The sequence below is a fragment of the Danio aesculapii genome, chromosome 12 (genome assembly GCF_903798145.1).
Source record: "Danio aesculapii chromosome 12, fDanAes4.1, whole genome shotgun sequence".
In the NCBI taxonomy this organism is placed as follows: domain Eukaryota; kingdom Metazoa; phylum Chordata; class Actinopteri; order Cypriniformes; family Danionidae; genus Danio; species Danio aesculapii.
In genome coordinates, this window is record NC_079446.1 from 37,436,077 (window position 1) to 37,462,723 (window position 26,647).

Sequence of the window (26,647 nt, forward strand, 5' to 3'; positions counted from 1 at the left end):
ACTTTTATTTGAGTATGATTTTTCAGGACTTTTTCCACCACTGGTCTACCATAAAATTTTGTCCAAAAAAATTAGAACAAGAATCATCTTAAAATAGTCTATTTTGGGATCACAGTAAAGATCCGAAATGCTAATTATTGGTCACTATTATTTTTTTTTACACTACCTTAAATTGTCTGTGATTGATTTTACTTAAATGGATAAAGATATGGAACATTATTCACTCATATTTACATTGTTTTTTCACAAAACATATTTAAAACATCCCATAAGATAACTACTTGCATTTAATGTTTTTCATTAAATTTCATTTTATTTCAAGACAATTTTGACCCATGCGTTTTTTAAGCTTTTTATTGATATGATATAAATATGAAGGAAATTTATGCTATAAAATTGAAGAATATATATGCTACAGTTTATCCTGTTTGTTGTTTCTTTATTTGTTTAGTTATTTTAGGTAGAATTTACCATAAATACCTCAGATTGACTTTATTCTTTTAATATATAAAATGTATATTGGCAATTTGATGTACAATATTGTAATAGACATAATGTTTTACAAGACAGCTAATTCATTAATTTTCTTTTTGACTTTTATTAATCTGGGGTTGCTGCAGCGAAATGAGCCGCCAACTTATTCAGCATATTTTTTTAAGCAGCAGATGCCCTTCCAGCTGCAACCCATCACTGGGAAACATCCATACACACTCACCCACACACATACACTACGTCCAATTTAGCATGTCTTTGAACTTGTGAGGGAAACTGGAAAGACAGCTAATACTAGAGAATAAAGTAAAACAACAATTAGAACTCTTTCAGCACTTTTTTTTTTTGCAATTGCAAGGGCATTTGACACTGCTATGTAATAATTTATACAAGTATAGGTCACACTTTACAATACATTTTTTATTATTTTAATGTATTTACTAACATGAACTAAAACTTGCAGAGCATTTATTGAACATAATTCAACAATTACTGATGCATTATAAGGGCAGCACAGTCGCTCAGTGGTCAGCACTGTCACCTCACACAAGAAAGTTGCTGGGTCCCGGCTGGACCAGCTAACATTTCTGTGTGGAGTTTGCATGTTCTCCTCATGTTTGCGTGGGTTTCCTCCGGGTGCTTCGGTTTCCCCCAAAATTCGAAGGCATGCACCAAAGGTGAATTGGATAATCTAATTTGGCTGTAGTGTATGAGTACATATGTGAATGGGTGATTCCCAGTACTAAGTTGCAGCTGGAAGGGCATCCGCTGTGTAAAACATATGCTGGAATAGTTAGAGGTTCATTCCACTGTGGCAATCCCTGATAAATAAGGGATTAAGCCGAAGGAAAAAGAATGAATGAATGAATGAATGCATTATTAAAATCCAATTTCATGTTCGTGAACATTATTTAACACACTGTGAGTTAACATGAACCAACAGTAAACAACTTTATGTTCCTTAACTAATATGAACAAAGGTTAATAAATACTGTAATAAATGTATTGTTCATCATTATTATAAAATGATTGTTCATGTTAGTAAATACATTAACTAGAAACCTTATTGTAAAGTGTTATCCAAGTACAAGGTATTCAATATTTGAAGTGGATCAAAAAAGTTTTTCAGAATTGTCCTAAGACAAGAAAAGTTGTTGATCAATTAGTTTAAGATAACTTTAATGAGGTTTTGATCCACTTCAAATGTTGACTCTTAGATTTTTATCCACAGGTGGTAGTACACTATTTATTAAAATTATTAAAAAATAAACCATACTTTATTTCACACGCCATGACTCTTACAATAATGTCAGATGCATAAAAAAACAAGCAAATCATTTTTTTCTCTTTTTTTTCAAGCTTTATTTTGATCTCATCCTGTAGAGAAAAACGTCACTTCAGTCACTGCTGTTGTCAACCATCAAACATGCCCTTAAAAAAGCATGAATATTCAATCTAAAATCAATATATGCACAATATAGGCCAGACAGCACAGAAAAAACTTCAGTACTTCAGAGTTCACGAGGACAAATGCTAACAAACATTGTGTTAATTTCTGCACACTTCCTTGATATATATTCCTTCTTTAGATACATCACCTGAAAGAATGGGGAGATGACTGTACGAGAAATGGGCTTTTTATACTACAGAAGATTTAATGAAATCCAACACAAACAATGGATGACAAATGAACGAATGACCATAACATGGTGAAGAAAGTGCATGCAACAAACACAGAGGGAAATAAACTCTAAAGTAAAATAAAGTTGTCTAGAAAAGTCAATGAGGTTTAAATGCAGCTACATGATCAAATGATAATGAATAATATAATACAATGAATCTTACAAATGGAAATATATGATAGTAGAACTAAAATGGGACGATGATGAAGAAAAAGATGATGATGAGGATGAAAAAAATAGCACAAAATGATCACGGATGAAAGAAACACAAGACATGACAGCCTAATACTGACTCTATGAGTCACCTGAGAGACTTTCTGAAACCGAAAATCCAACCCAAAAAAATTTCTAATGATGCGACTGTGTGTGTCACTGCATAAAGAGGTTGCAAAAGCACAGAACGACTCTTCCTGATGGCATTCGTGCAACTTAAAAAAAATAAAAGGAAATGCAAACTTTAACATCTGCATTGATCAGCCAATTGGGAAAAGTTAAAGTTTAATTTTGCGTCGGCCAGCAGGGTGTTTCATCTCTACAGGACTTTGATCTTTTCTTAAACTCGGTGAAGATGGACGGACGAGGCACCGAGGCACGTGAAATGAGAAGCCAGGCATTTCACGGGCACATCTCATGTTTTTTTACTCACTTCGAGGCTGTCTTGCTTGCGTAAGTTTCGTTTTTTGGAAAGAAAAGAGTAGAAAAGAAAAGAGCAGCAGTTTTTCTAGGTAAACAGAACGCGGTCTGATGGGATCGTATACATCTTTCTCTTCTACAGTTTGAGCAGAACGTGTTCTTGAACTGCAAGAAAGAAAAGAAACCTGTGGGACGGATAGTCAGGTAGATTTTTTTTTCTTCTTTGTAACCATTTTTCCATTTTTATATAATAAACGTTGCTGTTTTTGTGTTATAAAAGTCGAAATGGTCCACTTGGAGCCGATGGAGGACGTGGCAGAAAGGGGTCTAAATTGCACAAAGGATGATGGGCTCAGATGATGCCGTACTGAGCCAATTCGTGAAGCTCCAGATGGTTGAAGGCCTCCCAGGGGCAGATGACGGTGATGTCTGGAGGTAGAAACACAGCGATATGAGTTAATCTGTCATTCGAAGGGTTATTGTAAGCTGATCGAAGGCTAGTTAGTGTTTAATCATGTCATTGATGATTCTCAGTATGAGAGCTTTCACTGACACACAGGCACTAATCATGTAGACAAGGGCGGCTTAGCATAGATGTGATTCATAATGGCAAAAACACGTGAGGTGAAATGCAGATTAGACTTACCAGTGCCTAAACCTTCCATGCCGGGGATGTCATCTCCGAACCTGTTTAAATGAAATGAAATAAATACGCAATGAAATAAAATAATTATACAATGAAATAAAATAATTTTACAATGACATGAGAGAAAAAATTTAATAAAATAAGAATAAAATAAATAAAATCAACATCAAATTAAATTAAATGCATTACAAATGAAAAGAAACATAATAATTTTTATAAAATGAAATGAAAAATTAAAAATAAAATTTGAAATAATTATAAAACGAAATATAAAATAAAATTTTTGACAGGGGCGGACTTAACCAATAAGCAAGGTAAGCAGCCCCTTAGGGCCCCAGGGAATTAGGGGGCCCCAACCAATGCTAAGAAGCCTACATTAATCATATTCACCTTATTCTCCGCGTACGAGCGGGCACAGCCATTTGAATCTTATGGCTCGAGACTTCCTGTCTCATTCACTTCTATTCATTTTTAGACGTTAAAAACAGCTTGTTTTGCTGCTTGATATTGCAAACTGATATTTTCTTATTATATTATTTTATTTTGTCTGTATAGTCATGCAAACACCTGTTTATAGAGCAAGTAGTTTGACTGTTTTCTGCCGTTTATTATTCCTAGTCATTTCTCCCATAGGCAACTGAATCGGAAGTTCTAAAACAATCGCAAAAACGAGCGCACTTCCGCGTTGAAGAATAAAGATAATAGCTTTTTTATACATTTTCTATCATAAATAGGAAAAATATGTCCATAACTGTTCAGATTTGAACGGTATTATTTATTTTCAACACCGGGGCCCCCATGATTAATGGAACGTTCTGGTGTGAGCGCTTCTGCCAGCCAGTGTTGATAACTTAGCAACTTTTCAGACCCCCTAGTGCCAAATAAAAAAAAAAAGCGACTAGCGAATATTGTTAGGTGTTACGGGAGATTTTTATAGACTCTCATGTGCCCGTGCTGTACCATTCCTAACGTTACTCTTCACAACGAGCTGTGGGTGATGCCGTCGGTCTCTCCCCCGCCTCAAGAGCACTCAAAGGCGACACAGTACCACACACCCTTCACTCACACCTGCAGCATTGAGATCAGATCATTCCTCTGCATGTCATGGGCAAATGTTTTAGCACCAGGAGCGTGAGGTCTTTTCTTGTGTACAGTCAAACCAGTCTGCTTCTTGTTTGTTTCAAATGTAATATTTTAAACGGACTGTTTATTATTTTCTTGCTGTTGTTCACAATCACAGAGATTTATTTTAGTGACATTTTTGATTTTAGTGACACCAGTCTGCTAGCGATCAGAGTAGAGGCAGGTAGAGTGTGAAAGAGTGAGAATTTTGAGAACATTTGGGGGAAAAAAAAGTAGAAATACGACAAACAATGAAACGCAGCTTCCTCCGCGATCCTGCTGTCTGGCTGAAACAGCTGTTAGATGATGAGCGCTGTGAGCTTGTTTAGAGATGGCCTGTTCACACAACATTTCCTTGTGAAATGGCCACCAATTCACAAACAGCAATTACCCAATTCATATGTAATATATTTTTAAATTATTATTATTATTATAAAAATTTTATCACAAATATGGCTAATTAACTGTACATCGGGGTGCCCAAACCAGGGCCCCATACCTTGAATTGGTTAGGGCCCCCAAATCATCCCTGATTATAAAGTATATACAGTTGAAGTCAGAATTATTAGCCCCCTTTTATTTTATTTTATTTAAAAAATATTTTCCAAATGATGTTTAACAGAGGCAACGCGGTGGTGCAGTAGGTAGTGCTGTCGCTTCACAGCAAGAAGTAGGCATTTCTGTGTGGAGTTTGCATGTTCTTTTTTTTTAAAAAACATTTTAAGGTCAAAATTATTAGCCCCTTTTAAATGTCACATTAAGCTGTACAGAAGTGTCTTGAAAAATATGTAGTAAAATATTATTTACTGTCATCAAGGCAAAGATAAAATAAATCTGTTATTAGAAATTAGTTATTAAAACTATTATGTTTAGAAATGTGCTGAAAATATCTCTCTGTCAAACAGAAATTGGGGAAAAAATAAACACGGGGGCTAATAATTCAGGGGGTAATAATTCTGACTTCAACTGTATATATAATATGGAACATTTTATGTAAATAAATATCAAATAAAATAACAATTTATGAAATTAAATATTAAATAGAAATAATTAGATGCATTATTTTTTTCTGTAATATTCTGAAAATACATTATATTTATTTTTTAGAATGTAATATTTCAGAATAACAAGATATATCATTCTCATTGATTTATTATTATTTAAGTATACAAAAAATGTGACAAAAAAGTTTTACTCCATTTCTCTTACCCTTGGATACCCTTCTTTGGGGGCTTGCTCTTGAACTGGCGGGTTTGCCTCTGCTTGAATTTAGGGGGCCCTTTGCGTGGTGTTGCAGGACCACCGGTGACTCGGGTGGCCGATTTGATCTCTGGTTTGGGTGGCTCGAGATTCATGGCTGTTGGTCACTTCTCTTTGAATTCGCTCCCCGTGATGTAGAGCTGAGGTAAATAAGGTAAATTAGGTAAATAAGATAAGGTAAGAGGTACATTTTTTTTATTAATTCTGCAAAATAATGTATTGAAAAGACACATAAATGTGTCTAAATGTGTTGTTTTTTGACACATAAATATACATTTATTTATATTCAAAATAAAAACTCTTCAACAAATCATCTACGTTTGAGTTTCTGTTGAACACAAAAGAAGATATTTTGAAAAATGTTGGAAACCAGTTACCACTAACTACCATACTATATATATATATATATATATATATATATATATATATATATATATATATATATATATATATATATATTTTTTTTTTTTTTTTTTTTTAATCCAAAATTAATAAAATTTATTTATTTCCTCAAAATTCTACACACAATACCCCATAATGACAACACATGATTTTGTCTTGAAAGATTTTTTCATGTGTTAAAAGATTGTTGAAAATTTATTACAAATTTTGTTGCAAATTTTGTGTGAGCACAATAGCCTTCATCATCAGTAAGTGGAAGATGTTTGCAACCACCAGGACTCTTACTAGAGCTGGCCGGCCATCTAAGCTGAGTGATCGAGGGAGAAGGGCCTTAGTCAGGGAGGTGATCAATAACCCGATGGTCGCTCTGTCTGAGCTCCAGCGTTCTTCTGCGGACAGAAGAGAACCTTACAGAAGGACAACCATCTGGGTAGAATCAGGCCTGTATGGTAGAGTGGCCAGAGGGAAGCCACTCCCTGCCTGGAATTTGCCAAAAGGCATCTGAAGGACTCTCAGACCATAAGAAACAAAATTCTCTGGTCTGATGAGACTAAAATTGAACTCTTTGGAGTGAATGCCAGGCGTTACTTTTGGAGAAAACCATGCAGCGCTCATCACCAGGCTAATACCATCCCTACAGTGAAGCATGGTGGTGGCAGCATCATTCTGTTTTTCAGCAGCAGGAACTGGACGACTAGTCAGGATAGAGGGAAAGATAAATGCAGCAATGTATAGAGACATCCTGAATGAAAACCTGCTTCAGAGTGCTCTTGACCTCAGACTAGGGCGACGGTTCATCTTCCAGCAGAACAATGACCCAAAGCACACTGCCAAAATATCAATGGAGTTCACAATAATGCAGTGAATGTCCTTCAGTGGCTCAGCCAGAGCCCAGACCTAAATCCTATTGAACATCTTCTTGAGAGATCTGAAAATGGCTGTATACCGTCGCTTCCCATTCAATCTGATAGAGCTTGAGAGGTGCTGCAAAGAGGAATGGGCAAAAATTCCCAAAGACAGGTTTGCCACGCTTGTGGCATTATATTCAAAAAGACTTGAGGTTGTAATTACTGCCAAAGGTGCATCAACAAAGAATTGAGCAAAGGCTGTGAATACTTATGTATGTGATTTTTCAGCTTTTTTATTTGTAATAAATTTGCAACCATTTCAAAAAATCTTTTTTCACATTGTCATTATGGGATATTGTGTGTAGAATTTTGAGGAAATAAGGAATAAGGCTGTAACATATGAAAAATGTGGAGTGAAGCGACATGAATACTTTCTGGATGCACTGTATATATTATTAGTGCTTTTTCTTTTTTCTGTTGAACACAAAAAGAAGAATGTTGGAAACTGGTATCTATTGACCCTCTAAGTAAAAACAAATTATGATATATATATAATATATATATATATATATATATATATATATATATATATATATATATTTACATAAGATATGTGTGTGTATTATATATATTTATCATGTATATGTGATACACACACAAAACAGAAACAGAAACAAAACTATTTTCTTACACAGATATTTAAATTTATGTATAATTTGTATCATATTTATATATATTTTATCTAAATATAAATAAACATTTAGTCAAATATATGCATGCATGTGTGTGTTTATATTAACATAATAAATATATGCAGTACACACACTTAAAATATGTCAAAACACTTTTATTTTAGATCCCATAAATCGCGATTAATTTTTGCTCAGCACTAATTTTTTTTTCTTCAACATTCTTCAAAATATCTTCTTTTGTGTTCAACAACAAAAAAAGAAACTCATAAAAAATATAAAACTCAAAAAAGTGGTGAAAATCATAAAAGTAAAATGGTGAAAAGTGGTGAGTAAACTTGGATGAACTTTCTAGTATTTGACAAGGTCAGACAGGCATCTATTGAACATCTATGACCGCAACTTCACCAATAATCCTCTTACTGATGAGTAACACACAAATCCAAATACATATAGGGCTGTAATTGAATGGCCAGCAAGGCCCATGCCCAAGGAGTGTGTGATGGGTAGGGTGACCCATTTAAGGTAATCCAGAGCGTGGATTAATAAATGTCCCCCATCCCAATATTGGCAATCTGCACTTGGGTTAATCTTATTAGAGCAGGGATAACAGCAAACATGCTGAGTGAACAGAAACAATGAGAGTCAAAATATGACCTTCAGATTTATTCCATTAAGACCAAAGGGAACTGAGGCCATAGACATCTGTTGTTTTGTCCTTTCTATGCAAGATAATATTGAATTTTGATCAAATCATAAAATATAATAATAATAATAATAATAATAATAATAATAATAATAATAATAATAATAATAATAATTGGGGTTTGTAAATATATTTATTGAAAATGTATTTTTGAATTAATTTAAATTATAAATTTTAATGACAAATCTGTTTAATTACTATGATTTGGATACAATGATAATAATAATAAAAGTAATAAAATATTATTAATATTAATAATAATAATATGAGTAACTGTTTGTAAAAATATTTAGCACAAATATATATGAATTATTAAGAGTTTTTTAATAATAATAATAATAATAATAATATTAATAATAATAATAATAATAATAATAATAATAATTGGGGTTTGTAAATATATTTAGCAAAAATGTATGAATACATTTTTAAAATTATAAATTATAATAACAAATCTGTTTAATTAATATGATTTGAATATAATAATAATAATAATAATAATAATAATAATAATAATAATAATAATAATAATAATAATAATAATAATAATAATTGACGTATGTAAAAATATTTAGCAAAAATGTATGAATACATTTTTAAATTATAAGTTATAATGACAAATCTAGCATACACTTATTTTTATTATTATTATTATTAGTTATTAAAAATTATATCGGTAACTGTAAAAATATTTAGCAAAAATTAATGAATTAATAAGAGTTTATAATAATAATAATAATAATAATAGTGAATGAATAATAATATTTGTGTTTTTGTGTGTGAGTGTATGATAAAATAGGCATTTGTTCACAAATGTTCACATAAAAATGTATAAGCATGTAACAATAAAAATTATAAATGCTAAAAAATAAATATTAATTGTATATGATTTATAATAGTAACAACAATACTAATGCTACTACTGCTAATTATAATATAAATAATAAATAGCATATTGTTTATTTACACATTGAATTAAATCACATTTAAAATCATTATAAATGTTAAAGGTAAATATTTTTGAAAATTATTTGAAATAATAATAATAATAACTTTAATAAGGGCATTAGTTTGTTACATATTGATACATATATCAGAAAATATGTAAAAATATACACAAAAATATATGATTTAAAGATAAATAATAATTCAATATGATTTGAAAAGACATTTCTGGACTATTTGATTTCATGATATATCTTTTGCCATTATGTTGACAAATATTTTCACATAATAACCACAAAACAGTCTCAAACAACTTTGCATTGTACATATCCATATGGTCTGGAATTAATAAATAATGATACAATAGTAAATTAATATTCAATATAGCATGTTGTTTTCCTCATGAAATAAACAGCCATTAAATAAATGGAATGGAGTACAGTCAGCTAATCATCATCAAAAAATAAAATCCCAAGTTTCATTATAATATTACGAGCATTATTTCAGCATTTGCTCATTATTTTCCCACATTGGGAAATGGAGTGTTATTTAAGCTGAAATGTTGTACTCACGGGTTTGTTGTTGTCTGGGTGGAGTTGTGGATGTCACCGCTGGGCTTTCTTTAGGAGCGGAGCGATGCTTTTAGCTCTTTTATACTCACTGGTCCTTCAGCAGATTAGGAGAGAGACGCCTCTCGCCCCTGATCCTCTGTAGGCAAACACACACACAAGTCTGTGTATCTGTGTAATTTTGTGTGCTATTATTATTATTTTCTAATAAAAGAAAATGAAAGTGAATAAAAAACACAAATATGCATAATGAATTGTGTTACAGTATTTTTACACATAAATAGCGCATGAATATAATTGCATTTTGCATTTGGTGGGTCTATTTTAGATCAACAAAAGAGTATAGAGGAGTTAACAACAACAACAACAACAACAAAAGAGTATGGATTGTTCATTTTAAAATAAAATAATTTAATCTGTTTGTTTTAATGTTTTCTTTTTTTATTCCACATACATAATTATAGTATGTAATGTATTGTTTATTAATATATATAATATTGTTTAATAATCGTTATTAAATATAATCATTATAATATATTATAAATGTTATGCAATGACTCTCACAATATAATTGTAATATATATAGAATTGTTTTAAAATAAATAATTGTTTTTAAAATAAGCTTCTCCTGCTCACCAAGGCTGCATTTATTTAATCAAAAATACAGTACAAATTGTAAAATTGTGAAATGTTATTGCACTCTAAAATAACTGTTCAGAAGTAGTTCATAATTTAATTATTTATTCCATTGATTTTAATTATTTTTTACTTCAGTCTTTAGAGTCACATGATCCTTCCAAGATCACTCTATAATAATAATTATTATTAAAATTATTATCATTATAATAATGGTAATAGTAATGATAATGATAATAGTATAATAATAATGGTAATAGTAATGAAAGCAATAATGACTGGAGTAATAATTTCATTTGAAACTACATACAATAAGAAAGCAGTTATTTAAAATTTTAATAAACATTCAACAATTAAACTTTTTTTCTTTCACATTTAATAAATGCCGCCTTGATGAACAGAATAATATTCTTTAAAAAACATGCAAAAAAAACCTGACCCCAAACTTTTGGCCGGTATTGTATATTTGAATATTTAAAATAAATAACTGGTTTTTATCAATTTTGAGATGCTCATTTCATATAGCTCATTTTGCAATAATTAGAAATTATATTTGAAATATTATTAAACATTTTTGAATACATATGATCATTTGGGGTGGGGTTCTGTTGGGGGGGAGGACAACTTACTTGTTTCATGTTCAATCCATTTAAATTTGCAAAAACGAATAATTTAACTTAATTTCTTTGTTTTCCCAACACATATCGACTGCGTGGAATCCATATTTTTTACAGTGCACTCATAATAAAAATGTGCTAACAAAAAACCTTATTTAATAACTGACTTGCTCATTTGAGAACATTACCATAAATTATCAACTACCTATCCTCATTTGAAAATTTATATTTACAGATACTGTAAATTTACTAGACATGGGCCATTATAAGATTCTGACGGTGTGATAACCTTGTATAAAAATATCATTGTTTCACAGTATTGTGATTACTGCTAAATTATTTTAGATACAGTATACATTGTTTTTAAATGTCTGGGTAAAAAACAAAATCTTACATACAGTTGAAGTCAGAATTATTAGCCCCCCTTTTTTTCTTTTTAAAATATTTCCCAAACGATGTTTAATAGAGCAAGGAAATTTTCACAGTATGTCTGATAACATTTTTTCTTCTGGAGAAAGTCTTATTTGTTTTATTTCTGCTAGAATAAAAGCCGTTTTTAATTTTTAAAGAATCATTTTAAGGTCAAAATTATTAGCCCCTTTAAGCTATATATATTTTTTCTATAGTCTACAGAACAAACTATCATTATACAATAACTTGCCTAATTATCCTAACCTGCCTAGGTAACCTAATTAACCTAGTTAAGCCTTTAAATGTCACTTTAAGCTGTATAGAAGTGTCTTGAAAAATATCTAGTCAAATATTATTTACTGTCATCATGGCAAAGATAAAATAAATCAGTTATTAGAAATTAGTTATTGAAACTTTTATGTTTAGAAATGTGTTGAAAAAAATCTTCTCTCCGTTAAACAGAAATTGGAGGGAAAAATAAACGGAGCTAATAATTCAGGGGGGCTGATAATTCTGACTTCAACTGTATACCTTTAGAACGGTAAAGCAGAAAATTTTACCTTTCCAAACCGTGGTATACCTTGAAAACGGTTATTGTCCTATGCCTAAAACTTACTTGCAAGCCCACTTTCCAGAAGTTTCCATAACAGGCTTATTAGGGATTCGCTGACTGAATAACACCTGATATCATTATGGAAATATCCAGAAACTGAACATCACCAGTGTTTATCCTGTAACTTTCTGTGATTATTAAAATACAGGCCACATATGTGAGTGTACGTCACATTACCCAAACTCCAGACAAAACATCAGGCTCAAGCTCAGCTTCACACAAACACGATTTATTTCCTGACTGTCTTCAGAACAGCACAAAAACAATCACACATGAAGACTTTAGATTAAATGTTGGAGGTTTAATTAGTTGATTAGATGGTCTAGATCTGCGGGCAGGATTAAGCTATCTGCTCATACTGGTAATGAGACTCTTTGTTATTGACAAGCTGCTGTCAGTTAAACATTATGACATCTGAGATGCCATCTTGTTGATTAGCTGGTTAAAGGGGTCCTTTGTTTTACATTACTACATGAGAGAAATCTAGACTAAATGATTACATTTTCAAATTGATAATATAGGTAATTGAGCTAATGTTTCATAATTTGGACAGTTTTAATATTTTACAGATGTATTACATGAAATCATGAATCACAAACCTTCTGTAATATCTGATTAAACTGCATGAATGACTCGTTCAGGCATAATATAATATAATATAATATAATATAATATAATATAATATAATATAATATAATATAATATAATATAATATAATATAATATAATATAACATTTGCTGTTTAAACTACTTATTTAAAATGGGCTAAAACAAAATTCGTCCGAGTTTTTTTGTGGGGACAACTTAACTTTTTTATGTTCAATCCACTTAAATTGGTAAAAACTTCAGGTTGTCCCAACACAAATCGATTGTGTGGACCCCAGCATTTTTTACAGTGTAAGAATTGTCTAAAGATTCAATATGTATATCTTCTAATCCTAGCAATCCCTCTTCGAATTGTAACAATAAAACACTAATTATCTAATTGCCATCTTGTTTACATGTTTGTTTTGTTGCTTTGATTACTTCTGTTGTCCTCATATTAAAGTGATAGTTTACCTAAAACTGAAAATTCTGTAATTTTCTGTTGAACACAAAAGAGATACTTTAAAAAATGTTGGAATCTGATAACCATTGACTTCCATAGTATTTTTTTTTACATGATGAAAGTCAATAGTTACCGGTAGGGCAGCACAATATATCGTTTTAGTGTTGATATCACAATATGCACATGCGCAGTATTCAGATCGCAAAGATATGCAATGTTGAGTCTGAATTATAGTTGAGCAGGAGCTACAGAATTGTATTTAATCACTGTTTTTATACAGAATTTATATGATTTATGCAAAAAAAAAAAAAAATTTGTCTAGTTTCTAGTCCAAATAACTACATTTCAAAGCGAAATGAAGATTATTTCACTTACCCCACTGGCAGATCATTTAGCTTGTTTTAAAGAAAAACTCTTAGTTTTGACTTATTTCTTCTGAAGGTGAAAGCAAAACACTATTTTTACTTGCTCTAAGAATTTTTTTGACATTTGGACTGGAAATGAGACAAAACAATGTAAGAAAAGCATTTTTTTGCATTGTGATTATTCAATTTCTGTACCCGGATACTGTTAGACTCCACAGAAAACCATCAGATAGAGCCATTAAACGTATCTTGTGAAACTGTATTCATATCGTAATATTTATCGCAGAAAAATAAAATATCACATTTTTCCAATATCGTGCAGCCCTAACATTCTTCAAAATATCTTCTTTAGTAAAACTCATAAAGGTTTGGAACCTTGTTGCTGAGTAAAAAGAGAACAAATAGTGTACCATCCCTTTTATTAAAGCATCTGTTAAATGATTAAATGTAAATACAATATATTATCTGTCTACACCGACAAACAGGGATAGTTCTTAGACCTATCATTAGAGGCAGAATGAATGTAATGTGCTGTGTTAAATTGGTATTCATGGGTCAGTAGTGTCTTTAGGTCAGAATGAGTCAGTTTAAGGTCAGGGGGTCGACTGTGCCCACTGTTCCGTCTGTGAGTAATGAGACATGAAGAGACACAACAGAGAAATTGATCTGCGGTCACTGAGGTCATGTGCTCCAACTAGCTGTGAGATTACTGACCCGACTTACTCTCTCAATGCACACGTGATCAGACTCTTATCTCTGCTGGTTAATTCAACCATTCAAACCATCAACTTGATTTGATGTCATGAGAATTCATAGCTTTTAACTTGCGCTTTGAAAATACAGAATTTTTGATTGAATATTGTTAACTAAACAATATCTTAGATCAAAACCTTTGTGTGTGTGTGTGTATGCACATAAACACACTTATACATATTAAGGGAAAGTATATATATATATTAATAATAATCATGTAGTCCAGCTTGATAGCTTGGAAATGATACCCAAAAGGGGATGATGATAATAATAATAATAATAATAATAATAATAATAATAATAATAATAATAATAATAATAATAATAATAATAATGCACATCAAAGGTTTAGACAAAATGAAAAAAAATATAAAGCAATAAACTATTAATAAAAACTAATATAGTCTATTAATGTGAAAGTATGTGATATGTAAATGATGTGTATGTGTGTGTGTAACAAGCAATAACTAAAATCTAGCAAATAAAATATTTATTTATTATTATAATTAGTATTTTTCATGTACTTTAGCACACTTAAATTAAAATAAAACTAAACAAAAAATATATAAAACAATCAAATCAAAAAAAAAATTATAAACTAAATAAAATAAATTATGATATTAAAATAACACTCAGACTGCACATGCATTTAGATGATAGATAGACAGACAGACAGACAGATAGACAGATAGACAGATAGATAGATAGATAGATAGATAGATAGATAGATAGATAGATAGATAGATAGATAGATAGATAGATAGTGTGAAGCTTGAGCTGTCATCAATGACCTCCATGAATCAGTCCCAGTCTTCTGAACATCTCGTCCACAGAATATCTGACCACTGTTGACGTCATTCATCATAAATCCCTTCAGCAGCTGGATCACAGAGACTTCATGAAGCTCTCACGTGCTGACATTGAGACTCAGATCAGCACGAGAGGCGTCAGAGAAACACACAACCCGTGCCGCTGAGAAACCCTGAGACTTCGGAGCAGGCAATGTGTTTTCTAATGCCACCCGAGCTGACCAGACAGACAGACAGATGAGCCGGAGCCATTCATGTCAGCATCTGAAGAGCACTGCCAGAAATATATGACTTTCAGTGTGTTCACAGTTAATATTATGATCATATTTTATTGATTTCAAAATACTTCATGAAATAAATATTTATAAATAAGCAAGAACATTTTCACAGTATTTTCGATAATATATTTACTTCTGGAGAAAGTCTTATTTGTTTGGCTATAAGACATTTTCAGGTCAATATTATTAGCCCCCTTAAGCAATATTTATTTTGATTGTAGACAGAACAAACCATCGTTATTCAGTGACTTGACTAATAATCCTATCTTGCCTAATTAACTTAGTGTTTAAATGTCCCTTTACGATAATACTAGTATCTTGAAAAATGTCTAGTAAAATATTATGTATGTTTCAAATAAATGTAACTGATTTATTTTTTCTTTGCCGTGATGACAGTAAATAATATTTTACTAGATATTTTTAAGACACTTCTATACAGCTTAATGTGACTTTTAAAGGCTTAACTAGGTTAATTAGGTTAACTAGGCAGGTTAGGCTAATTAGGCAAGTTATTGTATAATAATGGTTTGTTCTGTAGACTATAAAAAAAAAAAAAACCTTAAAGGGGCTAATATTATTGACCTTAAAATGGAAATAAAATAAAAAATATTATCAGACAAGATAAAAATCCATTTAAAAAAAAAAAAAAAAAAAAAAAAAATGTATATATATATATATATATATATATATATATATATATATATATATATATATATATATATATATATATATAAAATATATATAATTATTATTTTTTTTAATGTATTTGGATTTAAATGGATTTAGTTTTTTAAGGATTTTTTTCTTCACTGCAAAAACTGCTTTTCTTACATTTTTGTCTTGTTTCTAGTCTGAGTATCTAAATATTCTTAAATCAAGAATCATTTTCTAGAAAGGCTAATTGTATTGTCTTGATTTAACGAAATAATATGCCAAAATTATGTGAGTTTTTCCTTAAAACAAGCAAAATAACCGGCAATGGGGTGGACAAGATTATTTTTCTTACCCAGTTGGCAGATTAATTTGCTTGTTTTAAGGAAAAACTCACTCAATTTTGACATTATTTTTCATAACAAGACAATATTTTTTACTTGTCTAGAAAATGCTCTTGATTTAAAAACAAGACAAAACCTCTAGGTAAGAAAAGCATTTTTTGCTGTGTTTTGCCTTGACAAACTGAGTCCTAAATCGCCTACTACTTTAGTAGGTCCTACATTTGGATTTGAATTTGCTACACAACCGTTAGAAATTACATTCTATATCGTACATAAGTATGCGATTTCAGACAGCCTGAGACTTACCTATAAAAACAAACAACCAGTGCAATGTGACATGTTCAGTTCTTTGTCAATCTCCAGTTCATTATCATCACGTCTTCTTCAGTAACTTGATCTCCATTTTCAGATAAGCCTTCAGGTTGTCATCTAGAACGTTCTCCTCAATGGCCTCCAGAGCTCTCTCTCCGCCGTCGCTGTAAAATTTCAACAGTTTCTCAGCATATTCGATCCACACACAGTTATGACAGCCGCTCATGCAACAGTGGGTCGGTGCAGACGGAGGACCCTCATCCCCAGTTTCAGAGCTGCTTGGGGGCTTTTTTTCACTGCAGACGCTGGAGGAAGAGTCTGGTCTTGAACACTGCAGATCACAGGCTGTTTGGTGCAAAGATGTGATCTGAGAGAGAACAACCGTTGAGGGAGGAGGTTTGTTTCTGAACAGGGACATGGAGAAGATGCACAGCTGTGGGGAAAAAAGCGTTAAATAGATTAATGTTTGTTATGCAGGGATTTATTATGTGTGAGGAGATAAACATGTTTGTTACAGTCTCTTTATACAAAAAAAATATAATTTACATATAGGAGTTTTTCATCTTTTCAAACTGCCACTTTGTGTTTTTAAAATGCTTGTTTTTTTTACAGTGAGACAATTAAAAGGGACAAATTATTTTCTGCAAACATTCATTCTATCATTTTCCTTTGACTTAGTCCCTTATTTATCAGAGGTTGCCACAGCGGAATGAACCACCAACTATTTCAGCATATGTTTTATGCAGCTGATGCCCTTCCAGCTGCAACCCAGTACTGAGAATTACCCATACACTATCACGTTCACACACACATACAGTACAGCTGATTTAGATTATCCAATTCAACTATAGCGCATGCCTTTGAACTGTGGGGGAAACCAGAGCACCCGGAAGAAACTCCTGCCAACACGAGGAGAACATGCAAACTCCAGAGAGAAATGCCAACTGACCCAGCCAGGGCTTGAACCAGCGACCTTCTTGCTGTGAGGTGACAGTGCTAACTATTGAGTCACCGTGCTGCCCTTTTCTGCAAACAACTATACAATAATTTCTAAGAATTTATTCCACTTCTAATTCTTGATTTTGGAAGTGTATGTTTAAAATATGATAATAAAATGTTAATTAATTAGTCCTTTTAAACAAGTTTTTTATTATATATATTTAAATTAAATGTTGTGTTTTCAAAATGCACGTTCTCACCATGATATTACGAAATAGTTAACAATTTCAGGTAAACATTTTCTGGACACATCTACTGTAACTGTAATTTAGATATTCTTAAGATGTTAAATTCAGGGTTGTTCCACCAAACAGAATTATTTCATGGAGTTGAGGTTATTTTCTTAGCTCTTCAAAAGTTTAAATACTGCTGTATTGTATACAAATAAATATAAACGTGACTGAAAACATAGAACCACTTAGGAGGTTCCCCAAAAATATTCATTCATGTTTTTCAGAAATGGATATGAAAATTCAAGGGACAGTCCATACGTTAGTAAAAAAACAGTAAGTGAATTACCGCCTCAACGAACGTAATTTAAATGTATGTTTTACAGTACACTTATTTACTGTTTATATACTGTTTTACGTATTTTTACATATCATTCTATCGGAGATATTATGTATTATTTTTATAGAATTTTCCAACCCACCCTCTGTAAACATGAGCCAGCATTGAGTGAAGTCATCGCAACCGTAGATGACAGCTCTCACAGTCTATTCAGCAACCGCCATGTTCTCCATATAAGTAAGAGTGTTTCTTTTATATACAACTGAAATAAATTGTATTCAGTCTATAAATTATATTCATTTCGCAAGCAGCAGATACCGCTTCTACTGCACGCGTCCATGTTTGAATCATGTGTGACCTCTGCTGTGAGTGACAGGTATGGCGAATGCCGTTAGCGAATAAGAGTGAAGAGAGCATATCCTGCGAGCCAATCATGAGTTAAGAGAGCGCTTAAGAGGCGGGGTTTACAGAGAGCACAAATAAATAGCCTGCGCTTATAAAAATATCCGATAGATGTCAGGAATGTATTTTAATGCCACATCTAGATAGTCGTAGCTAAAAGTGACGTCCGGGCTCCGGCCTATGGTAAAATATATTCGTTTGTGTCTCAAACATAGCTTAATGTCCTTATTTGGTTGTTTTCAGAGAGTGTTAAACCGTATTTATTCATGATAACACCATGAACTGATTAGCTGTAATGTAATCAATGTAGGCTGTAGTTCCTGTAAGCTTTTTGCTTTTCTATTCTTTTTTAAACTTATATTCTGTGCCTTTTTAAATAGTTTAATTAATCATTTATTAAAATGTAGTGTTTTTTTTTTCTTAATAAAAACGTTCCTCATATTTCACTGTTTTGTTTAAACCTGTAGGGTCATTAAAAGTTCTATTCATACATTACTTCTTGTCACTACTTTAACTCATTTCTATGTTGAAATAACATACAAAATGGACTAAAAGATAATAATAAACTTTATGAAAAATACAATAATTAAAGTTTTGATACAAAAAATAATAAAATATATACTTTATATTATATTTTACTTAATTGTTTAATGAATGTTTCTGCAAATTATGTGTAAGGCATATTTGTGATACTATAATTAATGTAAGTACAAATAAAATTGTAAACGTGCTGCTTTTTTATGTTCAAGTTTGTTTGTTTTATCGAGATTGATGTTTTATCAGTTTCCGATTGTCAGACTTTCCCATATAATTAGGATTAACTTACATAATTATAGATAATAAATTACCATTTTATGACAAACCACATAGACTTCATATAAAATTATCCTTTAAAGTAAATATATTAGGCCTCCACGTAGCTTAAAAGTATTGAGATCACTTTTATGGTCAGCCAGAATGATGCATGTAATCACTCAGTAATTCCCACAGGTCTATGTGTTTTAGAGGCACGTCCATAGAAACAGAACACACAGCACTCCTGAGACCTAAAATCTGCATGCATGGAGGCTTTTCATTTTCAGTATATACATGTTGCTTAAAACCTGTATTTATCATAACAAATTGTCACATTCATAGATACTGCTGACTCAGAATCACTAGCAAATGTTCCCATGGACAAAACCTGTTTTACTCTTTGGAGAAAACAAGGCTTGGCTTTCCTGTGATTAAGTCTGGAAAAAACAAAGGCATGCCTTTAATATGGTTAGCTGAGAAAATTGCAATTTAAAAGGAAGGAATTTTTTATAGGACAAGTTTCTTCATGTTTTGTTAGGTGCGAGCACAATGTGATATCAGAAGTGTTCAATAAAAAGCCAACAGGCCTGACAAGTTATCCTTAAGAATTGTGCAATGCTTTCACGTCATACAAACATACACACCTGTCCTCAGTGATACCGTTATCATGGAGACAGAAATATAAACTGGGGTCTGTAGAATCACAGGCTGGTCTGATTCACAACATTATCAGAGCAGAGATTGGTGTGGCTTATGGAATATTTTTAATGATTGCATGAACAGGTGTGTCAACGCTGGACGTTATTATTAGAGTTAGTCATTCCAAGACAGTTAAGATGTGCTATTTTGAGATATTTGCTGGAGGATTTGTGTTCATTGATAAATGTATTGGAATAATTTTAGCAAAACTATTTTTCATCATTTATTGTCATTTATCTGTGGGACGCTAAAACAAATGAAACTTTAAAAAGAGAGATCTTCCCAGAAATCCTAAACTGTAAAAAAAAAAACTGTTCACAGCTCTGTTTACTGTTTCAAATCATGTTACGATCTCTGCTTTGACAACTTTGGATGAGGTCATGTAAATTACAGTAAATATTGTGTAATGAGATGCCAGTACACTGTAAAAAAATCCTGGTTGCCTTAAATATTTAGGCTGAATCAAATTAACCTTGAGTCCATTGAACTCATATTATGTTAAACTGACTTAAAACAGCTTGCGTAACTTATAAAATTAAGTTAGAACATGATTAACTTAGTTTAATAAGTTACAATGACCGAAAAACATATGCTGTCAGAACTAATTGATCATATAATTTTGACAGTGTTCAAACCTCTATTTTGTTAACAGATAAAAGATAAAATCCAAATTTTACCGTTTAGTCAGTAGTTTTAAAAGTTTCCGATAAGTATGAACACATTGTATTTAACAGAAATATATTTGTATATTAACTTGTTATATGATCTTAAGGAAATACAGTATGTAAAAGAGCATGTAGACAGCAAGAGCTACTTTATGCCTTTGTACTTTGTGTGCTCTCTGACTGTATGAATCAGTAAATATGCCTGGCATGTTGGCATGTCATCAGTTCAAGAGGAGGAAAAGTCCTTGAATGCGCTTTCCCACATTTTGGTCAGTACAAGCACACAAACACGTGCAAACATGCGCACACAGATCAAAACAGACACAAACAGTGTGTTGGATCGCTTTCAAATGCGTTCGATTTTACCTTTGGCAAATAGGTTGGACTTGTTTCAAACTCATGAAAACAAGGCATTAGAAGGTTTCAGAGCTAAAAGTCACACGTACAAATGCATAAGTGCCTCTTTCATTCAGACTGGGACATTTTAAATACATTAATCCCAGCGACAAAAATGCTCTTTGCAACACAATAAGCCCTGGCATATTTTTCTGACAAGGTCTGCACATTCCTGGCCCTCTTTAATGCCTCCCTGCTCTGCTACTGAGCTGCTAGAAACAGCCACAAAAGCAAAAGAAAAAAGTGTTTTTCAGACAGCTATTGGCATTATTAGGAAGTCACATCACTTCAATGTGTGAAATAAAACTTTTTCATTAGGAAGTAAGTTAAGCTCTGTAAAACAAATATGTGCAAGGGACCACAAAATCCTAATAGAATTTATCATATGATGTTATGAAGTTATATAAATAAGCTTTCCAATGATGTATGGGTTGTTAGGATAAAATTAGGTTGAGATTATTATTTTAATATCTGGAATCTAAGGGTTTAAAAAGCTTAAAATATTGAGAAAATCACCTTTAAATTTGTCCAAATTAAGTGTTTAGCAATGAATATTTCTACTCAAAACTTTCAGAAATTGGAAATTTGCAAAATGTCTTCATGGAAGATGACCTTTACTTACAACCCAGGCTCATTCTGAAAATGTACCATTAAAGACTTTTCAGACTAGATTTCACGCGGCCGCCATTAAAAAAGCGAAATCGAGGCTGCGGTGGGAAGAATCCCGGAAGTCACAGGAATGTTGTGTACCTGGCTGTATATCTTATCAACGAAGAGAAATCGACACAAATTTATCATTTCCCCGCCCAAAGGTTCGTTCTGAATGGAAAGTGAAAGTAAAAAGGGATATTAGACCTCATTTTCAGCTAAGTTATGGAAATGGCACTAGTTAGCTAACACTTTCTTTCCCAAACACACCTTTTAGATACCATTTATCAAACTCAAGTTAATAAACTGAATCGTTTACTATATTAGACCTGTCATGATACTGAATTTCGTTACTGAATTTTATAAAAATCGTTAATTTCCCGCTAACATTTAAGCACTGTTGAACACAACATCGCTGATTGGCTACCGTGTTCACCGGTGCTCAACAGAAATGACTGAGAATGGCTGTGAAGGTCATTAGTTCACCACACGCTGTTTACCGAGTGCAAACACAAACGAGTGATCGCTGATGATTTGACTGATCTTTGCATCTTTAAAACGCTGCAGTGTCCCCACTGTGTAAAACGCCTTACTGTGTTTACCTGGTGCCATGAACTGAAGCCTAGGAGGACACTCTTAAAAAATTGTGATGCTGTTTGATGCCTAATATGCTTTTAATTGGTTAAATTAAATCTAACTGAATGATACTAAAGTGATGTTTACACCATATCTGCGTTTTGAAATCACGGCAACAGCTGGAGGTTTGTAGTCCACAGCATGTTGTTGCAATGTTTACATTGCTGATCCTATACTTCCGGGTTTCTTCCCACCGCAGCCTCACTTTCGTGTTTTAAAATGGCGACCGTGTGAAATAAGCGTATATACAGTACATTTCTGGATAGTGCCAAATGCGTCCCAGCTAAGTTTTTTTGCAGTTTTTGATTTAGCAAATTCACAAGAGGCCGCTGTGTACACTTTTTGAGATCTCAAATTTCTCTCGAGAGTGCCATTCGCGCCTGCTCTTCTCACCTAAATCCACAAGAGGCCACTGTCAACTGACTGACCAACCCACTGAAACACGCTCCTCCTTTCCCAACCAATGGTGTTTTCAAAAGCACCGATTGACCCGCCCACACACTTCCCTAAACCCAACAAACAGTTTTAAAAAGCAATCCTGAAAAAGTAAAGCCCCCTGATTTTCACAACGTTTTCAGATTTTACCACATTCTTATTTGTCGTAGTCTACTCCTCTCTGCGTCTCAAGTCTGCTGACGTACCTGGCGAGCTACTGGTCAAACTGGTAACAATAGGAAAGGCGTCCAAGTGGAGGTAAGCGGTCAACTGCTAGTGCAAAAACGAATGGTGTCATGCCGCCTTGTAGTCTTAGTTTTTAAGATGAAATGCAGCTATATGTGCTTCTGGCTACATAATTTGCACGATCGCCAGAAATAGGACCACGTTTTCAGAATGAACCTGTGTTGCTTACTTGATATTCTAATGATTTTGGCACAAAAGCTAAATTTATAATTTGAACTTACACAGTTAAAGTCAGAATTATTAGCCAGTGTATATTTTCCCCACCAATTTCTGCTTAGAAAATTTTTACAACATATTTCTAAACATAATATTTTAATAACTAACTTTGCAATGATGACAGCACATAATATTAGATATTTTTCAAGATACTAGTATTCAGCTTAAAGTGACATTTAAAGGCTTTACTGTTAATTAGGTCAATTAGGCAAGTTAGTGTAATTAGGCAAGTCATTGTATAATGATGGTTTGTTCTGTCGACAATCAAAAAATTGCTGAAGAGGACTAATAATATTGGCCTTAAAAATAAAAAAAAACTGCTTTTATTCTAGCTGAAATAAAACAAATAAGACATTATCTAAAAGAAAAAATAGTATCAGACATACTGTGAAAAAATAATTTCTCTGTTAAACATTATTTGGGAAATATTATAAAAATAAATAAAAAATACACAGGAGTTAAATAAAACATTTTGACTTCTATGCATTTTGGGCCATTCCCACAAATACATTTGACTGCCAGGGAAACACATTTTAATTTACTTTTAAAATACATATGCTTATAGCAACTTTTATTCAAATTACTATAGGTTTTATTGAAATTTATATTCTTTATATGTAACAAATTTTTTATTACTTTTCCCATGTACAGTTGAGGTCAGAATTAATAGCCCCCCTGAATTATTAGCCCCCCTGTTTATTTTTTCCCCAATTTCTGTTTAGCAGAGAGAAGATTTTTTCAACACATTTATAAACATAATAGTTTTAATAACTCATTTCTAATAACTGATTCATTTTATCTTTGCCATGATGACAGTAAATAATATTTTACTAGATATTTTTCAAGACACTTCTATACAGCTTAAAGTGACTTTTAAAGGCTTAACTAGGTTAATTAGGTTAACTAGGCAGGTTAGGGTAATTAGGCAAGTTATTGTATAACGATGGTTTGTTCTGTAGACTATAGAAAAAATATATAGCTTAAAGGGGCTAATAATTTTGACCTTAAAATGTTTTTTAAAAAATGTAAAGCTGCATTTATTCTAGCCGAAATAAAACAAACAATACTTTCTCCAGAAGAAAAAATATTATCAGACATACTGTGAAAATTTCCTTGCTCTCTTAAACATCATTTGACTTCAATTGCACATACTGAGGCATTAATGTACAAGTCAATATGCATTTATGTACACTGTAAAAATAATCTCGTATAATGTACGTGAAAAAAACGGCAGCTGTGGTTGACAGAAATCTAACGTTAAAATATGGTATAGATGTTTTTTAGTTAACAGTATAATTAAGAGCAGTGTAAAATTCACAGTAAAAAAAAAGCCAACTGTGGTTGCTAGAAATCTACCATTAAAAATACAGTAAAAATGTTTTTCAGTTTACGGTATAATTATGAGAACTGTAGAATTCACAGTAAAAAACTGGCAGCTGTGATTGCCAGAAATCTACCGTTAAAAATACAGTAGAAATGTTCTTCAGTTTACACATAATTAAAATTTAAAAGATGAGGGATAAAATGGCAGGTTAAATAACATTAAAAAAACAATAATGTCAAATTGAAAAGACTGAAACTTTTATTTATTTAACATCAGTGCAACAAATACTAAAATGACTTTTTAACTTGATTCAGACAACAAAAAAAGATACCTCATCAGTGACCCAAATATAAACACAGCTAAGTTTGTCAAGAAAGTTCTAAATAAGTTCTGTAAATGACTATTTCAGCACACAAACAGCACCATTTCCTGAGCATGACCTGTAAATAGCATTCAAAGCAATGATGTCATGAAAAGAAAACAAAGTAGGCATTGTAAAGACCATTCATTGAGCTTCAGTGTATAACCTCCGCATATGTTCTTATTATCTTTATTACCAAAGTTCTCTCCACTGATAAGAACTTTTATTTACTGTTTCTGGACTGCTGAAACTGCTGATGTGAGCCAACACACCGGACAAACAGCTGGAACCCCCTGAGACTCTCTTCCCTGTGCCTGGCGTCCTCTTTCACTGCGAAGTCATTATGGTTTCTGCCACCCACATGTGTCAACAGTTCTTTAGCAGTTCTGAGAAGCTGAAAATTGTCTGCACCGTGCAAGAGTTATATATAGCTCTCCACTCCCCGCTTGAACACACGCTTGGGCTGTTTGGCACACACCTTCGTTATACTAAGGTCTTTTATAACAGTAAAATAAGTAAAAATAAGGTCTGAATAATCAAGCATAATTAAATGTTGCCACTCTGCATGAACCTTAAATCTCATTCAGTCTTAAAAATAAGATAATTATAAAAATGCAAAGATCAGTTTATTCATTCATTCATTTTCTTTTCAGCTTACTCCCTTTATTAATCAGGGGTCACCACAGCAGAATGAACTGCTAACTTATTCAGCATATGTTTTACGCAGCGGATGTCTTTCCAGCTGCAACCCATCACTGGGAAACACCCATACACTCTCATTCACACACATACAAGCCTCATTCACAGTACGAGCGACTCGCAGTGGCAAAGTGTCAAGCGACGGTTTATTTCAATGGAAAGCTTTTGGCGACCTCCATCAACGCGAGCTACAGCGACTGTTGGCGACCAGTTGGGCGTGTTGAGTGATGCAACAAAGTTGAAAATCCTTCAACTTTATGCAAATGAAGAGCAACTTTTTTGAGCGACAGCCAATAGGAGCACCAGTAGAGCTCACGTGATCTTCTCTCAGCTTGCTCAGAGGCCGGTTGTATTTGTGCTGTGTAGACCTACACAAACCTGCATTTGCAGCAGGTCGCCCCACAGTGCTACAAGCTACAAAGTCTGAATGAGGCAACACTACGGACAATTTAGCTTACCCAATTCACCTATAGTGCATGTCTTTTGGACTTGTTGGGGAAACCGGAGCACCCGGAGGAAACCCACGGGAACTTGGGGAAAACATGCAAGCTCCACACAGAAATGCCAAATGACCCAGCCGAGGCTCGAGTCAGTGACCTTCTCACTGTGAGGCGACATCGCTACCCACTGCGCCACCATAAGATCAGTTTAAACTTTTTTAATTATATCAGTTTAAATTGATAATAAAAATTGGCTTTTTTTGTGGAACGCTGTAATGATAAAACATTTAAACTAATTAACATTATGAGTTTCTTTCTTGTGTTGAACACAAAAAAAGGAAATTT

The 26,647-nt window shown here is 32.6% G+C and overlaps 2 protein-coding genes across 2 annotated transcripts; both read right to left on the bottom strand.

Moving 5' to 3' along the window:
* Window positions 1-1,874: 1,874 nt before the first annotated feature.
* Window positions 1,875-15,319, bottom strand: pde6gb (phosphodiesterase 6G, cGMP-specific, rod, gamma, paralog b). The gene is made up of 5 exons (XM_056469972.1): window positions 15,229-15,319; window positions 9,998-10,133; window positions 5,785-5,975; window positions 3,454-3,494; window positions 1,875-3,236 (listed from the first exon to the last, which is right to left on the bottom strand). The coding sequence occupies exons 3-5, from the start codon at window positions 5,928-5,930 to the stop codon at window positions 3,160-3,162; spliced, it is 264 nt and encodes an 87-aa protein (XP_056325947.1). The 5' UTR covers window positions 5,931-5,975; window positions 9,998-10,133; window positions 15,229-15,319; the 3' UTR covers window positions 1,875-3,159.
* Window positions 15,006-18,686, bottom strand: oxld1 (oxidoreductase-like domain containing 1). Its single transcript, XM_056469971.1, has 3 exons — window positions 18,483-18,686; window positions 16,826-17,264; window positions 15,006-15,520 (listed from the first exon to the last, which is right to left on the bottom strand). The coding sequence occupies exons 1-2, from the start codon at window positions 18,516-18,518 to the stop codon at window positions 16,893-16,895; spliced, it is 408 nt and encodes a 135-aa protein (XP_056325946.1). The 5' UTR covers window positions 18,519-18,686; the 3' UTR covers window positions 15,006-15,520; window positions 16,826-16,892.
* Window positions 18,687-26,647: the final 7,961 nt, after the last annotated feature.

Bases quoted from the DNA above. Each gene is read 5' to 3' on its own strand.
- pde6gb (XM_056469972.1), bottom strand. From the start codon at position 5,930: ATGAATCTCGAGCCACCCAAACCAGAGATCAAATCGGCCACCCGAGTC. The intron at 3,495-5,784 runs GTAAGAGAAATG...TCATTTAAACAG, and splicing joins CCAAAGAAGGGTATCCAAGG to GTTCGGAGATGACATCCCCG. The intron at 3,237-3,453 runs GTAAGTCTAATC...TTCTACCTCCAG, and splicing joins CATGGAAGGTTTAGGCACTG to ACATCACCGTCATCTGCCCC.
- oxld1 (XM_056469971.1), bottom strand. From the start codon at position 18,518: ATGACTTCACTCAATGCTGGCTCATGTTTACAGAGG. The intron at 17,265-18,482 runs GTGGGTTGGAAA...TTTTCCCCACAG, and splicing joins CTGGCTCATGTTTACAGAGG to CTGTGCATCTTCTCCATGTC.